The sequence below is a fragment of the Neoarius graeffei genome, chromosome 2 (genome assembly GCF_027579695.1).
Source record: "Neoarius graeffei isolate fNeoGra1 chromosome 2, fNeoGra1.pri, whole genome shotgun sequence".
NCBI lineage: Eukaryota > Metazoa > Chordata > Actinopteri > Siluriformes > Ariidae > Neoarius > Neoarius graeffei.
Genome location: NC_083570.1, coordinates 81,272,422 through 81,291,588, shown reverse-complemented (window position 1 = coordinate 81,291,588; position 19,167 = coordinate 81,272,422). Strand labels below are relative to the sequence as shown.

The window sequence follows — 19,167 nt, the reverse complement described above, 5'->3', positions numbered from 1 at the left end:
GGTCAATTTAGAGTCACCAGTTAACCTAACCTGCATGTCTTTGGGCTGTGGGGAAAACCGGAGCACCCGGAGGAAACCCACGCGGACACGGGGAGAATATGCAAACTCTGCACAGAAAGGCCCTCGCCGGCCATGGGGCTCGAACCCGGACCTTCTTGCTGTGAGGCGACAGCACTAACCACTACACCACCGTGCCGCCCCCAAAATGATAGTGAAATGGGAAAAAAAAGAATAAAAGAGAAAGTGGGATGGAGACAGATAGTGCATTAAACCTCACAAGAGCGTGAATATGTGATATAAGGCCAGGAAAAGCATTCCTGCTGAGATGTAGTGAATAACAGCCAATACTTGTGTGCCATGTGTAAGATATGGATGTGGGTCAGCATCAGTAGCCTGTCGGTGTCTGAAAGCTTTTCCACTCACAGAGCAGCCCTTCATAGTTCTCTGGCTCGGTCTTCAGAAGGTTGTTTATCCTCTTCACTGCTCCTAATTGAACCTCCATATCAGCCAGGTTACGTACCATCCAGTTAAGGTAGTTCGATACCTGACGACACGTGGACATAGGAAAGGGTTAAATGAGGTGCTATCCAAATCCAAGCATCCAGAAAAATCCCACCACAGTGCTGATGAAGGGTCATTATAGTATTGATTGGTTCAGCTTTACTTTTTATATTATTTTGTTTTTGTTCATTGCTACAAGTATTTTAGAGACATTTAGTTCTTATGTATTTTAGTACAGGTTTTAGTTTTCTTCATAAGCCTGTGGGTGACTGCTTTCAACTTGACATTCAACTTGATAGGATTGTTTCCTATTGATTTTGGCACTGCAACAGTACACTATTATAAGAAAGCCATGGTTTCTAAAGTGGCACCTTTATTGAGTGAGACAGCTGAATTCAAAACATTCCCAGAGTTAACTTACTCTCCTTCTGAGTGTTACTATTTTGCACAAACTTAAGCTCAAGTTATTTAAAAGGTTCATGAAAAAAACAACAACAGAATTTAAAATTGCCAGTAGCAGTTGGTGGAGCCACATTCCTCACTCGTACAGTGGTGCTTGAAAGTTTGTGAATCCTTTAGAATTTTCTATATTTCTGCATAAATATGACCTAAAACATCATCAGATTTTCACACAAGTCCTAAAAGTAGATAAAGAGAACCAAGTTAAACAAATGAGACAAAAATATTATACTTGGTCATTTATTTATTGAGGAAAATGATCCAATATTACATATCTGTGAGTGGCAAAAGTATGTGAACCTCTAGGATTAGCAGTTAATTTGAAGGTGAAATTAGAGTCAGGTGTTTTCAATCAATGGGATGACAATCAGGTGTGAGTGGGCACCCTGTTTTATTTAAAGAACGGGGATCGATCAAAGTCTGATCTTCACAACACATGTTTGTGGAAGTGTATCATGGCACGAACAAAGGAGATTTCTGAGGACCTCAGAAAAAGCATTGCTGATGCTCATCAGGCTGGAAAAGGTTACAAAACCATCTCTAAAGAGTTTGGACTCCACCAATCCACAGTCAGACAGATTGTGTACAAATAGAGGACATTCAAGACCATTGGTACCCTCCCTAGAAGTGGTCAACCAACAAAGATTACTCCAAGAGCAAGGCGTGTAATAGTGTAATAGTGTAATGAGGTCACAAAGGACCCCAGGGTAACTTCTAAGCAACTGAAGGCCTCTCTCACATTGGCTAATGTGAATGTTCATGAGTCCACCATCAGGAGAACACTAAACAACAATGGTGTGCATGGCAGGGTTGCAAGAAGAAAGCCACTGCTCTCCAAAAAGAACATTGCTGCTCGTCTGCAGTTTGCTAAAGATCGTGTGGACAAGTCAGAAGGCTATTGGAAAAATGTTTTGTGGACAGATGAGACCAAAATAGAGTTTTTTGGTTTAAATGAGAAGTGATATGTTTGGAGAAAGGAAAACACTGTCTTCCAGCATAAGAACCTTATCCCATCTGTGAAACATGGTGGTGGTAGTATCATGGTTTGGGCCTGTTTTGCTGCATCTGGGCCAGGACGGCTTGCCATCATTGATGGAACAATGAATTCTGAATGATATCAGTGAATTCTAAAGGAAAATGTCAGGACATCTGTCCATGAACTGAATCTCAAGAGAAGGCAGGTCATGCAGCAAGACAACGACCCCAAGCACACAAGGACCTGAAGCTAGTAGTTCATGTGAGGAAACCCACCAACATCCCAGAGTTGAAGCTGTTCTGTACGGAGGAATGGGCTAAAATTCCTCCAAGCCGGTGTGCAGGACTGAGCAACAGTTACCGGAAACATTTAGTTGCAGTTATTGCTGCACAAGGGGGATCACACCAGATACTGAAAGCAAAGGTTCACATACTTTTGCCACTCACAGATATGTAATATTGGATCATTTTCCTCAATAAATAAATGACCAAGTGTAATATTTTTGTCTCATTTGTTTAACTGGCTTCTCTTTATCTACTTTTAGGATTTGTGTGAAAATCTGATGATGTTTTAGGTCATATTTATGCAGAAATATAGAAAATTCTAAAGGGTTCACAAACTTTCAAGCACCACTGTAAGTACTTACAGCACCTTACTATAATTTCCACTCTAGTTACTGAATAATTTGTAGTAGATACTGAATAATGAGTTAATCGTGAATTCCAAGGTAATTAAGTAAAGGAAAAAATATAATGAATGACTTGTGAATTGCGTGTTTGGGTGTAGTTTTAAAAAACCCGGCAGCAACACTGCAGCTTTTGTTTAAAAGGCATATTTCGCTTTATTAATTATGTCAGTGGAAGGTCCTTAGTAAGACAAGCATTTGTGTGTGTGTGTACCATCAGAGCGTAGGTCAGTCCCAGCCCCACTAGGCCAGTAGACAGATGGTTGTAAAGACTGTTGGTGATGGAGGCCACTGCAGCTACAAGGACAATACAGGCTCCAACATACTCCTGACAGAGGTAGTGAAGACAGAGAAATAAAAGAAGCAATAATAGTTTCAGACATAGTCAAATATATATCCACTTCTGAACATTCCACATCCTGTAACTCGATGGAATGTACAGAGGGTGTGATCTCTTACTAAAACTGGATCCAAATGATTTATGCACCCACAGGTTCAAGAAATTCAGACATCACAGAGTGGTTAATGATGACAAATTATCAGTTAAAAAATAGAAACTACTCCATGATTTACTGTATGTACTCATGGGGCAGAACAGTGGTGCACTGCCACCTCCAAGGTCAACTGACGACTCTAAATTGCCCATATGAGTGTGAATAGCTGTCTGTCTCTCAGTGTTAGCCTTGTGAAAGAGTGGTGACCTGTCCAGAGTGTACCCTGCCGCACACCCAATGTCAGCTGGGATTGGCTCCAGCTCATCCGTGATCAGCAGTGGATAATCGGTATATAAAATGAATTAATAAATGAATGTACTTATAAACAAATGAAATAAATACACAATGTGGTGTAGTGGTTAGCACTGTTGCCTCACAGCAAGAAGGTTCTGGTCTCCCCGTGCTTCATGGGTTTCCTCCCAGTGCTTCGGTTTCCGCCACAGTTCAAAGACATGCAGTTAGGTTAACATGGGGCGGCCTTGGGCTGAGGTACCCTTGAGCAAGGCACCTCCCTGGGCGCTGTAGCATGGCTGCCCACTGCTCTGGGTATGTGCGTGTGTGCTCATTGCTCGTGTGTGTGTGTGTGTGTGCGCGCGCATGTGTGTGTTCACTGCTTCAGATGGGTTAAATGCAAAGGATAAATTTCACTGTGCTTGAATGTACATGTGACAAATAAAGGCTTCTTTCTCTTCTAACAAATCGATCATTGGTTGTAGGAAATGAAGTCTGAGGAACAGAATTTCTTTTTGGAAGATATTACTGAAATATAATGTGTTTACTGAAGCTACTGCTGGCTCAGAGTGTGTGAGTAGGGAAACTAACCATGCGGACTTCCAGCCAACGGTTAGCAGCAGTGAGGAAGAGAGATGCGACGTTATTAGCATCCGTAAGCTCCAGAAGTCTCTGCCGAAATCTGGCATCACACCTATACCATACATATACACTCATTATTGTTGTAAGGAATTCTTACTTATTTCAATGTTCAGATACTGTATTACGAACAATGATAATGTGATTTAATTGAAATGAATCCTCCTGTTGGTAATGAGCTCACAGGAATGGACCCTTACCTAAAGGCCCGGATGGTAGTGAGACCCTCTACTGTCTCAGAGAAGTGAGAGAGTAAAGGGAGCTGGGTACTGTCTTCAAGCTGATGCAGATCTCTGGACACACACACACACACACACAGGTCTGCTTTATACGACTGTCATTTCTTAATGTCTCATTTAACATGATCATATCTTAAACTTAAGTTTTTTTAAAGGCTCATTAAGTTCATAGACATAATGGCGTATTGCTATTAAAACAATCTACACAAACATCAAGTTCATATATATATATATATATATATATATATATATATATATATATATATATATACACACACACACACACACACATATACTAGTATATATATACAATGGGGTAAAAAAGTATTTAGTCAGCCACCAATTGTGCAAGTTCTCCCACTTAAAAAGATAAAAAGATGAGAGAGGCCTGTAATTTTCATCATAGGTACACTTCAACTATGAGAGACAGAATGGGGGAAAAGAATCCAGGAAATCACATTGTAGGATTTTTAATTAATTAATTAATTGGTAAATTCCTCGGTAAAATAAGTATTTGGTCATCTACAAACAAGCAAGATTTCTGGCTCTCACAGACCTGTAACAACTTCTTTAAGAGGCTCCTCTGTCCTCCACTCATTACCTGTATTAATGGCACCTGTTTGAACTCGTTATCAGTATACAGTACCTCTCTGATATGTTGCAGCGGCCTAACCCAATCAGATCTAACAGATCGCAGCAGCAAAATTTACTGGTAAAACCTGTTGTTAAAACAAAGTGTGGTGAAGCAGCTTTTAGCTACTATGCAGTACAGCTATGGAACCAACTCCCAGAGGACATCAAAAATGCTCCTGCTGTTGGCAGCTTCAAATCTAGACTAAGGACCAAGCTATTCTCAGATGCTTTCTGCTAACTGATAAATATCATCATGTTTACATGTTTTAAACTTCACTTAACTTTTACAGTCTCTGCATGTTTTAAACTTTACTTAACTTTTATTAGGGCCCGAGCCCGAATGGGCGAAGGCCCTATTGTTCTTGTAAGAGTTCACTATTCTTCTTCTTCTTCTTCCGTCTTCTTCTTCTTCTTTATTTTTCTCCGCTGTTGGGCCATTTTCGGGGCGCTTGCCATGGGCGAAAACGCACGAAATTTGGCACCAGTTCCGAGAATTGCCACCGCTACTCAGAACCAGAAGCCCAAACTTGGCCGGGGCTCAGGGCCTCTATAGCGCCCCCTAAGTCGTTGTGATTTTGGCCTCCCGCATTACGGTGCCTGGGTGCCATGTAGTTTGTAGTAGTGGCATGCCATTTGGTACGCATATGTATCTCACTAAGCCGGACAAAAATGTAATGCCAATGCATTAGCCACGCCCAACAGGAAGTGAGGTAATTTCACTTTTGTGCGAAATGCATGGCCACGAAGACGGCGCAACTCCTCCTAGACCGTTCATAGGAATGTCACCAAAATTGATACACATCATCTACAGACATGGCTGACAAAAGTTACTAAATACGTTTCACGTAGGATAAACCGTTCAGAAGTTATACGTCAATCAATTTTCGATGCAAAATTTTACATGCTTAAAAATTCATAACAAATCTTCTAGTTGCTCAAAACTGCTCATACTTCACACGCAAATCACTCATTGGGCTTCTGACATGTTACCCAATTTCTGTGATATTTCGCCACTGGGGGCGCTATTTTTGGGCAAAAATTCCAATCTTTCCTCAATTTTGGTCAAACTTCACGGCCACCCTCTTACTACCTCCCATGTCATGTATACCACGTTTTGGAAATTTTCGTCCATGGGGGGCGCTGTTTTTGGCCGACGCAATTGCTCCAAAACGGGTTTTTGGTAAATAATTCCATAATGCTTTTCCTTCACACCACTTCCTTGTGATAGTACGTTGCTGTTGTAGACACTTATTTTTCCAACTCATAATCGCTCATGTACAGCATAGCGCCACCTACTGACATGGGAAAAACCAAAAAATTTATTCTTCAAAAATCTATATCTCATCTTCTATTTACTCAATTGTCATGAAACTTCATTCGCAAACTCTTCATAGCTCACCTGACGTCTACGCCAAATTTTGTGCACTTTTGCCCCTGGGGGTGCTGGTTATGGCAAAAATGATATTGCAGCTTCTGATCTGTCAAACTTGCCAAGCAAACTCTTTACAAGACCCTTATTGGGGCGCTTGCCATGGTCGACAATGCACGAAATTTGGCTCCTTTTTCTTAGACTGCCACCGCTACTGAGAACCAGAAGCCCAGATCCAGGCGGGCCTCAGGGCCTCTATAGCGCCCCCTAACTCGTTGTGATTTTGGCCTCCCGCATTAAGGTGCCTGGTTGCCATGTAGTTTGTAGTAGTGGCATGCCATTTGGTAAGCACATGTATCTCACTAAGCCGGACAAAAATGTAATGCCAATGCATTAGCCACGCCCAACAGGAAGTGAGGTAATTTCACTTTTGTGCGAAATGCATGGCCACGAACACGGCGCAACTCCTCCTAGACCGTTCATAGGAATGTCACCAAAATTGATACACATCATCTACAGACATGGCTGACAAAAGTTACTAAATAGGTTTCACGTAGCATAAACCGTTCAGAAGTTATACGTCGAACAATTTTCAATGCAACATTTTACATGCTTAAAAATTCATAACAAATCTTCTACTTGCTCAAAACTGCTCATACTTCACACGCAGATCACTCATTGGGCTTCTGACATGTTACCCACTTTCTGTGATATTTCGCCACTGGGGGCGCTATTTTTGGGCAAAAATTCCAGTCTTTCCTCAAATTTGGTCAAACTTCACGGCCACCCTCTTCCTACCTCCCATGTCATGTATACCACATTTTGGGAATTTTCGTCCATGGGGGCGCTGTTTTTGGCCATCGCAATTGCTCCAAAACGGGTTTTTGGTAAATAATTCCATAATGCTTATCCTTCACACCACTACCTTGTGATAATGCGTTGCTGTTGTAGACACTTATTTTTCCAACTCATAATCGCTCATGTACAGCATAGCGCCACCTACTGACATGGGAAAAACCAAAAATTTTATTCTTCAAAAATCTATATCTCATCTTCTATTTACTCAATTGTCATCAAACTTCATACGCAAACTCTTCATAGCTCACCTGACATGTACGCCTAATTTTGTGCACTTTTGCCCCTGGGGGTGCTGGTTATGGCAAAAATGATATTGCAGCTTCTGATTTGTCAAACTTGGCAAGCAAACTCTTTACAAGACCCTTATTAGGGCGCTATTATTATTAGGGCCCGAGCACCGTACAGTGCGAGACCCTATCGTTGCCATGTGTCCAATTCTGTTCTTTGTCGCCATTGCGGGAGTAATGTCTCTTGCCGAAGAAGCTGTGGAAGGTATTTCGCGGGGACACATGCCCCCGCCCCCCTTGGCCGCTGGCGCGAGGGCCCGTCGAGGCCGCTTGCGGCTTTAATTATTATTATTATTATTAGGGCCCGAGCACCGTTCAGTGCGGGACCCTATTGTTTTTGAAGGACTATTATTATTATTATTATTAGGCCCCGAGCACCGTACAGTGCGCGACCCTATTGTTGCCATGTGTCCAATTCTGTGCTTTGTCGCCATTGTGGGAGTGATGTCTCTTGCCGAAGAAGCTGTGGAAGGTCTTTCGCGGGGACGCATGCCCCCGCCCCCCTTGGCCGCTGGCGCGAGGGCCCGTCGAGGCCGCTTGCGGCTTTAATTCTATTTTATTCTGCTGTTTTTACTGAACTTTTACTTCATTTTATTTTATTTATACTATTGTTTAATTCTTCTTATTTTTTTCTCTCTTCTTCCCCATTTATTTTATGTAATTTTATTTTCTATTGCTTACTGTTTTGCTTTTACTTCTGTAAAGCACATTGAACTGCCACTGTGTATGAAATGTGCTATATAAATAAACTTGCCTTGCCTTGCCTATAAAAGACACCTGTCCACAACCTCAAACAGTCACACTCCAAACTCCACTATGGCCAAGACCAAAGAGCTGTCAAAGGACACCAGAAACAAAATTGTAGACCTGCACCAGGCTGGGAAGACTGAATCTGCAATAGGTAAGCAGCTTGGTGTGAAGAAATCAACTGTGGGAGCAATTATTAGAAAATGGAAGACATACAAGACCACTGATAATCTCCCTCGATCTGGAGCTCCACGCAAGATCTCACCCCGTGGGGTCAAAATGATCACAAGAACGGTGAGCAAAAATCCCAGAACCACACAGGGGGACCTAGTGAATGACCTGCAGAGAGCTGGGACCAAAGTAACAAAGGCTACCATCAGTAACACACTACGCCGCCAAGCACTCAAATTCTGCAGTGCCAGACGTGTCCCCCTGCTTAAGCCAGTACATGTCCAGGCCCGTCTGAAGTTTGCTAGAGAGCATTTGGATGATCCAGAAGAGGATTGGGAGAATGTCATATGGTCAGATGAAACCAAAATAGAACTTTTTGGTAAAAACTCAACTTGTCGTGTTTGGAGGAGAAAGAATGCTGAGTTGCATCCAAAGAACACCACCTACTGTGAAGCATGGGGGTGGAAACATCATGCTTTGGGGCTATTTTTCTGCAAAAGGACCAAGCCGACTGATCTGTGTAAAGGAAAGAATGAATGGGGCCATGTATCGTGAGATTTTGAGTGAAAACCTCCTTCCATCAGCAAGGGCATTGAAGATGAAACATGGCTGGGTCTTTCAGCATGACATGACAATTTCAAGGTCCTGGAGTGGCCTAGCCAGTCTCCAGATCTCAACCCCATAGAAAATCTTTGGAGAGAGTTGAAAGTCCGTGTTGCCCAGCGACAGCCCCAAAACATCACTGCTCTAGAGGAGATCTGCATGGAGGAATGGGCCAAAATACCAGCAACAGTGTGTGAAAACCTTGTGAAGACTTACAGAAAACGTTTGACCTCTGTCATTGCCAACAAAGGGTATATAACAAAGTATTGAGATTAACTTTTGTTATTGACTTATTTTCCACCATAATTTGCAAATAAATTCTTTAAAAATCAAACAATGTGATTTTCTGGATTTTTTTTCTCATTTTGTCTCTCGTAGTTGAGGTATACCTATGATGAAAATTACAGGCCTCTCTCATCTTTTTAAGTGGGAGAACTTGCACAATTGGTGACTGACTAAATACTTTTTTGCCCCACTGTGTGTGTGTGTGTGTGTGTGTGTGTGTGTGTGTATATATATATATATATATATATATATATATATATATATATATATACTACCGTTCAAAAGTTTGGGGTCACTTTGAAATTTCCTCATTTTTGAAAGAAAAGCACTGTTCTTTTCAATGAAGATCACTTTCAACTAATCAGAAATACACTCTATACATTGCTAATGTGGTAAATGACTATTCTAGCTGCAAATGTCTGGTTTTTGGTGCAATATCTCCATAGGTGTATAGAGATCTTGCAGTCACGTGACCGGAAAGTACACAGCCGTCATCTTGTCGGTAAAAAACACCGCTGAATATTGCTGCACTCGTGTACAGAATGGATCAATTTCAACCGATGGACTACACGGCTCATTTTTCTAATGAATAGATAACTAGATATGACCTAAAATAAACGATCTACAGATTAGTGACCCTTATGGCTTACCGGACGGAGTTTTCACGACCGTGTCAGTGGATTTTGAACTGCCAGCGGAATACCCAGACGTGTATAATTACCTCATTAACTTTCCCTTGCTGTTCAGTGGTGAAGCACTTATAAATCTCTGGACAGTTATCTTTACAGAAATTCAGTATTTGTCAGCGACTCAGATGTGGCATCTTGTAAACAAGAAAATAATCCTCATTGGATGGGTAAGTCACTTAAGTATTGAGTATAGTACTGACCAGCCGATTATAGAATAGAATAAGGTAATTCCAGCTGTAATTCCAAATCGTCTGTCTTGTTCACCATGGATCTGGCGTTGGAGAGGTAGAGGCTTAGCAGTGGAGATTTGAGTGGCTGTTTTCTGAGCTTAGTCAACAGGCCGCTCTGCCTGCAGCCTCGCTTTTGCTTCCGCTCCCGACGCCACCTCCTTTGCTTTGCTTCCGATAACAATCCACGGAGACCCCGCTGGTCTCACTATCTCGTCCGGAATGTTGTGCATGCGATTGAAATCGCTACAAACCGTCATTTTCTGCTGGAAACCAATGTCCAGTAAGTCCATACGGTTGTAGTGGATATTGAAGTCTGGTACAGATGAACAACACGCAAAAATACACACAAAAACATAAAAACCATGCACAGGTAGGGAGAGCTTGTAGCCGCAGCCGTTGTAGTAGAATTGTATATAGTAGGGTTTTCCAGAAGAAAAGGTAGAAGTAGAAGCAGAAGTAGAACCAGAAGTAGAAGGCGGAAAATGGCGTTTGACCGACAAGATGGCGTCTGTCACAATCTGGATCGGCTGTGACATCACATGCAAGTGCTCCATAGAGGCCCATTTCCAGCAACTATCACTCCAGCGTTCTAATGGTACAATGTGTTTGCTCATTGCCTCAGAAGGCTAATGGATGATTAGAAAACCCTTGTACAATCATGTTAGCACAGCTGAAAACAGTTTAGCTCTTTAGAGAAGCTATAAAACTGACCTTCCTTTGAGCAGATTGAGGTGGGGTTTACATTAGACCGTATCAGCGGATCATCAGATTCCCATTCTCATCTCATTATCTCTAGCCGCTTTATCCTTCTACAGGGTCACAAGCAAGCTGGAGCCTATCCCAGCTGACTACGGGCGAAAGGCGGGGTAGACCCTGGACAAGTCGCCGGGTCATCACAGGGCTGACACATAGACACAGACAACCATTCACACTCACATTCACACCTACGGTCAATTTAGAGTCACCAGTTAACCTAACCTGCATGTCTTTGGACTGTGGGGGAAACCGGAGCACCCGGAGGAAACCCACGCGGACACAGGGAGAACATGCAAACTCCACACAGAAAGGCCCTCGCCGGCCCCGGGGCTCGAACCCAGGACCTTCTTGCTGTGAGGCGACAGCGCTAACCACTACACCACCGTGCCGCCCCGGATCATCAGATTAACGTTTTTAAAACGATTAGTGTGCACACAGCAACACCAATACACGATTCGCGTGCACACAGCAACGCCAATACATGGATACGCTCGGCTCCGCAGGCATCCTGCGCTCCAAATCACTCCGCCCTGAACAGCGAGTGCCCTCTGGAGGGTGCGCACTCCGGCCCTGCGCAGCTCACAGAGCGCGCAAGTGAAGTGCACGAGCAGTGATTTGGGACTGAGCCGCTGTGTGTGTGATCTCAGTGCATGTCGGGCATGCGCATCACTTACCACTTGCAAGTGGAAGGATGGCAAGCCTAAAGACAATCATAACTACACAATGGGCAGTATTTGCATCAGTATTTGCAGTATTTTCATACTTTTATACTCTTTAATGAAAGGTGATACAAGGCGGAAGTCCGCGCCGTTTTTCAGCAGTCGCGTCACATGACCAACGCCAGCGAATCAGGAAGGTGGATGTCACAGTGACGTTGTCCAATGACGACGCCAGCTAGAGCTCAGCACAGCGTATCCTCAATGTTTACACAGCACCGGACCAGACACGATCTGGATTGAATACGGGGACCCTGGCGGATTCCCGTTTCCCGGCGTTTCCAGGCGTTTTAATGTAAACAGACAGTGCATCCGTGAAGAAAACGAGACAGATACGGTCTAATGTAAACTTGGCCTGAGTTTCTGGAGCATCACATTTGTGGGGTCGATTAAATGCTCAAAATGGCCAGAAAAATGTCTTGACTATATTTTCTATTCATTTTACAACTTATGGTGGTAAATAAAAGTGTGACTTTTCATGGAAAACACAAAATTGTCTGGGTGACCCCAAACTTTTGAACGGTAGTGTATATATATATAAAATCCATTTAGTGTGTAAATGAATCTCAGTTGTGTTTGGTTTGGAGTAGATTGACATTAAATATCTTGATATTTTGTTTCATTCTATGTTTATCAATATACTAACTATCCCATGGGTAAGGCAGTGCTTCTCATACTTGAACGCCACTCTGAAGTATTTCTGGATGAAGTAACAGGCAATGGTGAGCGGTGTGAGAGCGATGAGGACAACAGGTGTGACATATGAGATAACACCCAGTGCAGACACACACAGCAATGTAGAGCGAATCAAACACTCCAAAGTAGTAGGAATATGCTGAGGAGTGAGATAGGGAGAGAGATTGGAGTTTGGGAAAAGGAAAAAAAGACACAAAACATATGCACATTAATCATAATGTCATTTTCTTGTTTAGCAATTTTTTTGGGGTGCAGCAAGACCATTAATTTAATAGTCGAAGCAAACTAAATCTCGCAAACCCAAAGGGAATCATAACCTGTCATTTTAGGTGCAAAGGTGTTCCAGTTGGAAAGAGAATCAGCTTTTGTCAATGCAAGATGATGTTAAAATGAGTGTGTTTTTGCTTGTAACAGAAGACCGTCTGACATTTCCATTTATGCATTTTCTAAAATTACTACTTAAAAAAAAGCAAACAAAAAAACTCATATAATAATATGACATATAAAATAGCCAGTATTCAGACCATGGGCTGCCTCAAAATACAGAAAGAAAAAAAAGCATTCAGATTTCAAACCTGCACAAAATATATTGTCTGGATTGAATTTTATGATATAAAATTAATTTTAAAAGGACTTATGTTTTACTGTTAATTAAATGACACCAAATATGGAACCATTGTCCCCCTTTTCTAGTTACAACAACATGTACAACTGATGCGAATTATGAAATCATTTCCAGCATACATGGACCAAAGAACATGGAAGAAGTTACAGCTGTCTAAAGAAAGGGTGACTTTGTGGTTGTAGTTATTAAAGCATCTGAAATCATAAACTGGTTACCTGGATGCTTTTGCAATTTTGAAACTCACATACACTCAGTTACCAGTTTACTAGGTACATCCACTGTGCATGTACTGTAATATTGAACCATTCCCAGCTGAGCAGTCACACTGACACACAGCTCCATCCAAAAGTATTGGAATAGCAAGGCCAATTCTTTTGATTTTGCTGTGCACTGAAGGAATTTGTGCTTGAGATCAAAACATGAATATGAGATGACAGATCAGAATTTCAGCTTTCGTTTCCTGATATTTACATCTAGATGTGTTAAACAACTTTAAACATGGTATCTTTTGTTTGAACCTACCCATTTTTTCAAGTGATCAAAAATACTGGAACATGTGACTGATGTGTGTTTCTTGTTGTCCAGGTGTGCCTTGTTTTAATAATTAATAGCATTTCGCCTCCTGAAGAGGAGACTAAACAGACAAACCCCCAAAACTGAAAGAAGCTGCAGAGTACAAGCCTGGAAAAGCATTACATAAGAAAAATGGAACAGCATGGTGATATCAGTGGGTCACCAGCTTGAATTTTTGCAAGCAAAGGATATGCAACCAAATACTGTATGAAGTGTTATTTCCTTTAAGACTATCTGTTCCTGTACTTTTGTTCACCTAAAAATTGGGTGGTCTGCCACCAAAGGTGTCATGTTTTAAGTTGTTTTACATACCTAGATGTAAATGTGAGGAAATAAAAACTGAAAGTCCAATCTGAAAAAACTGAAAGTGTGTCTTATATTCATCTTTTGATCTCAAACCTAATTGTCTTCAGTGTATCATGAAAACTAAAGAAATGGCCTTGCTGTTCCAGTACTCTCAGAGGAGACTGTATTAATGGCATGGTAGTGTGTGTGTGTGTGTGTGTGTGTGTGTGTGTGTGTGTGTGTGTGCATGCATGTGTGTGTTATGCGGCAGCATTGCAGAGATTTTTAACCACCTTAATGTCATTGCTGGGGGTTGAATATAGTCTCTATCCAAAAATATCCATCTAACAGCAGTCCTGTGGTGATTAATGGACATTGCTAAAGGAAGATCAACACAAATTGCACATGAAAAAAAAAAAAACTAATAACTACAAGGTAGACCAACAAGTTGTTCTGTCTAATAAAATGGACAGTAAGAATACACAGTGCTTATAAATTCCAGGATCACTACTGAGCCTGATGCCAGTACCACCACGACCACCACCACACACTAACATGTCAGTGTCAGTGCTGTGCTGAGAAAAGTCCATCATGTGAAGGATGTGAAACTCGGGCATTTTATGCCCAGCGTTCCTCAATAGACCTCCTTGGATCCATTGGGGTGCTGTAGTCACATGGTGTGAAATGGGTAAACAAACACCAACCCGCCTCATGTGTTTGTATGGATTATCTATTCATGGACTACAAAGTCTGAGATATAGCTCAAAATGGTACATTATTGCACATCTTATGGCTGCAATAACAATTCAACTGATAGTAGTCTATCTGAGCAATAAAAGACTTCGGGGGGTAAGAAATTATTAAATTTACAAACGAATTTGCATTGTTTGGTAGTTGTATGCGCTGTAGCATTGAAATGTTTGACTTACTGAGCCAGTTAAATCTGTATTTCTTCTCGATTTGGATTACAAGAATTAAAAGAGATAGAAAAGATTTCAAGCTATCAAATTCAATGAAAGTGTGTTCGGCACATTTTAGCAAGGAGGATTTAATTAATACTGAAAGCAAAGGAAGAAGATTAAAACCTGACACTCTGCTGAGTTTTGAATAAAAGATTACAAAAAAAAGGTCACTTCCCACAAAACTAGAGGTGATGATTTGCAATAGTAATCGTGAACACTGTCATTTTATCGAGGTTTTTTTTGTTGTTGTCCAAATTGTATCACTGGCCGCTCTAGTAGAGCTATTAGTGACCGCCATTTTGGATTTGTGTTTACCCACTTCAGATCATGTGATCTTCTGTCTGAGGAGGTATACTGTAGCCTTTTTATGTTATAAATTCACTAAATACACAATCAGTAACCTAAACACGTTTCAGTTTACCAACAGTATTACAGTGTAAAAACAGAGAAAAATATATATGTTTAACCGTTTTACCTCTCTGGGGAAAGACCTTTGCTTAGAAAAGGTCAACATGATATTTGGTGAGAAAAGGTCTAATGTGACCTTTCCTGGGTCTCAAGTGACCCAGTAACATACCTGGTCTATTGTGTTTATGTCAGCAGAAAATCGGTTCAGAAGGCTTCCCAAAGGAGTTGTCTCAAAGAGTCTGGTCAAAAAAGTGCAAACCATCATTCAGACGACACAGAAATATCCTGCAAATAGTGTTTCCAATGTTCAATTTCAAGACATTTTCTTCTAGGTGCCATGCAATAGTAGGATTATAAAAATCATTATAACATACAGAAGTAGAAGTGTAAAAGTAAACTGTACCCAATGTGATGAAAAGGTTATTGTGAACAGGAGTAATGGGATGAGAACAGGACAGTCTATGCTTACAGCAGCAGTTCTTAGAAGGTATAAATTTACAGTGTCAAGGTGAAATTAGCCACTGAAGCAAGGGTGAGTGCAGTTCATTCTCAAATACTGTTCTACATTCTGAACCCAGGTTTGAGTAAGGATGTCTATGTACCGTATTTACAGTGCAATAATGTCTTGGGTTAACGTCTAATGACTCAACTATACCATATGAGGGTTCACTGGGTCAGAGATCATCTGTCACCTGATCACACACAGTGCGTAATTAACCTCCTCATTACGCACCAGGCCTGTGCTGTTGCCATGAAACTAAAAGCAAAGGCACTGTTTGCTGTCCCAAGCTCAGACAGATGGGACACATCAGTCAAAAAGCTCAATGGAGCCTGACCATGCAACAAGGTAATGGTTTTATTGTCATCTTCCCAGGAAAGTTCTCATTCTCACTCACTCACTCACACACTCAGACAAAGCTTAAACAGATCAGTAATAAAAGAGGTGGTTCATACCTCATGGGTGCAAGTATGATGTTATTTAGCAGGTTATGGTGCAGCTCTTTGGCCACACTCAGCCCTGTCCACTCCACAGTCACAGCCGTGACCAAACACAGCACAATGCCCAGGCAGCACAGCACACTGAACACCAGCAGATACGATGAGTGACTGAACCCACAGTCCTGCAATCAACAGTACATACAGTCTCTGTTTTTCTTTTCTTAAAAACATGTATGCACTTGTGATAGGGCTGAGAATGAGACAGAATGCTAAAGGGATATGGGAGTGATGTAGAATAGTGTTACTCGGTGATAATGGTTTAAACATAAAAAAAAACAAACCCCAAAAACAATATCAGCAAATGGCAGTAAAGTGAGCTATGTAGAGTTTTACTGAAAACAAATCAATATTGACTCTATAGAGGATTAACAACGAGGCGTAATGAGTCTAAGACCCACAACACTAATGATCCAGCCAAAGCCCCAAAAACAATCAGTGCATGTAATTACTTAAGCCTTATAATGCATTCTAATGACAAATCACAAGTAAAGTAGGAAACAAAACAAAAAAAAAAACACATTAAAATCTCAACCACATCTGTAAATTCTACTCAACAAGCAGGAATGAGTAGCACTTTGGAAACATGTATTTATTTTAAATACAAGATAATCATAGAGGAAAAAATCAGTATGCGAATTCTATCAACATTTTGGGAATGCTTTGCATTCCTTTTTACCACAACATGATTAAATACTTGAACTGTAAGGCATGCATTAATTTCTTTAGCACGGCTCTGACAGTAGTTCTGGCTTTAACATAAATCACAGGTTTATATCAATACACTAGTTCGAATATGTTATTATTCCTATAGTAATAACTCATTCACAGGGATGTATGATGGATACGCCACATAATCTCTGGATAATAATAAATATACACTACCGTTCAAAAGTTTGGGGTCACCCAGACAATTTTGTGTTTTCCATGAAAAGTCACACTTTTATTTACCACCATAAGTTGTAAAATGAATAGAAAATATAGTCAAGACATTTTTCTGGCCATTTTGAGCATTTAATCGACCCCACAAATATGATGCTCCAGAAACTCAATCTGCTCAAAGGAAGGTCAGTTTTATAGCTTCTCTAAAGAGCTCAACTGTTTTCAGCTGTGCTAACATGATTGTACAAGGGTTTTCTAATCATCCATTAGCCTTCTGAGGCAATGAGCAAACACATTGTACCATTAGAACACTGGAGTGAGAGTTGCTGGAAATGGGCCTCTATACACCTATGGAGATATTGCACCAAAAACCAGACATTTGCAGCTAGAATAGTCAGTTACCACATTAGCAATGTATAGAGTGTATTTCTGATTAGTTTAAAGTGATCTTCATTGAAAAGAACAGTGCTTTTCTTTCAAAAATAAGGACATTTCAAAGTGACCCCAAACTTTTGAACAGTAGTGTATTTTTAAAAAGTGCTTTTTAACAAAGAAAAAAAAATTATGGAAGGAGTCTCAGGCATCTGCACTGTAACAATCAATTTGTTTCCCGTCATGGGAAGTCTTCAGAAGAGATGAGGTTATGTTTTCTAGTTTCAGTGTAATATTTTTCTCTTATTAACTTCAAGAGAGAGAACACAGGAGTGGGTGGTGAGTGGAAGGCATTTGTGTTTAGACGCTACACTGTAAGTGATAACAGGAACTAACTTGTCTTGTGGACATTCCATAACATTCAAAGAACTAGAAACAGTTAAAAAGCATGATGTGTCATTCATTAATACATTAAAAATTGTAATCGGAGACAAATTTATGTGGTAAAAATTTAATTAGACACTACTTTGGACTATGCTCTTATGAAAAGAATCCACTTTGAGGTATCCTATCAACCTTGCATGGATTATTTTCGTGTAACAGCATGGTCTGTCATGTGATATCTATTACTTAACTTTGTCATTAATACACCATAACATTAACAAAGTAACTAACCTCATATTATATATTTCAAAATATTAAAGCTGTATTAACCAATGTTTATATCACCAGTGAGTAAAATTAAGTCCACGATGCCCAACATAAACAACACCCTAATTAATATGACTGTAATTGTTACCTGGGGGGGAATTGAGGCTGATTTAAAAAAAAAAAAGTTCTTCCAATATTTATGCCAAGAGATAAGAGTTCAAACAGATATCAACATTTTAGAAAGTGATGTAATTTAATTTTTGGTAATTTATATGGATTCACTTTTACTCATGGACTGAGTAAACTTGACGTATCATCATCATCTTTTTCACCTGTCCAGTATGTTCTGGGCTGGGTCCCTTTCCTATGGTTTCTGAGCTAAGTAAGTACAGTTGGCTAGCCACTCCTCTGCTGCACTGCTTTTGGTCATAGACAATTTAGAGGAGTCAATTAAAGGGGTACTGAAGTTTTTTAGCCATGTTGAATGTAGTTCATATGGTCCACGGCAGGCGTCGCTTATCTGCGCGATCTTCACGAGACTTGTGCGAGACTTCAAACAGGAAGCGTCAGTGCCACCATTTTGCAAACTGTTTACACAGCAGCCAGATCGCTATATCATTCCAATTTAGATTAATTTCGCGATTTGCCAGCTTCATCAGTGATGGAGATTATTCCATATGACTTCGAACCAACGTGGAGTAGAGAAGAGTTGGAAAGACGATAGGATAAGGACGAGTCCGTCGCACTGGTATTTACATCATTACTGTCGCACAATTAAAACGTGCAAGATCAGGCGGCTGGTGGGTTTTCAAAATAATAAATACATGCATGTATTTTTGTGATAAATACACATTATACTGAGTGCATTTCCCACATAATCCTCACTAAGGTTTCGGACAGCACTACAAAATGGCGTCCACACTATATAGTGCCCTATATAGTGAGTAGGGAGCGATTTCAGACACAAGGAAAACTTCCGGCTTGATTACGTCAGCATTCGAAAGAGGGTGCACGTGTCTTTTGACAACGTTGGCAGATGTTGGTCACTTTGATTTCTGCTGTACGTTTTACTTCCATCCTACGATGTCTCGCACAGGTCTCAGCAAATCTCGTTTACGGCCATCGCTTTGATATCTGGACTGATATATT

The 19,167-nt window shown here is 40.8% G+C and overlaps 1 protein-coding gene across 1 annotated transcript in view; it reads right to left on the bottom strand.

Moving 5' to 3' along the window:
* Positions 1 to 19,167, bottom strand: part of abcc8 (ATP-binding cassette, sub-family C (CFTR/MRP), member 8) — a 118,789-nt gene that overhangs the window by 5,843 nt on the left and 93,779 nt on the right. The window contains exons 27-33 of the mRNA XM_060915055.1: positions 16,072 to 16,238; positions 15,287 to 15,356; positions 12,246 to 12,403; positions 4,186 to 4,278; positions 3,938 to 4,040; positions 2,836 to 2,949; positions 424 to 544 (exon numbers count right to left, since the gene is read on the bottom strand). Coding sequence (XP_060771038.1) covers positions 424 to 544; positions 2,836 to 2,949; positions 3,938 to 4,040; positions 4,186 to 4,278; positions 12,246 to 12,403; positions 15,287 to 15,356; positions 16,072 to 16,238 — 826 coding nt within the window. The remainder of the gene's footprint in view (positions 1 to 423; positions 545 to 2,835; positions 2,950 to 3,937; positions 4,041 to 4,185; positions 4,279 to 12,245; positions 12,404 to 15,286; positions 15,357 to 16,071; positions 16,239 to 19,167) is intronic.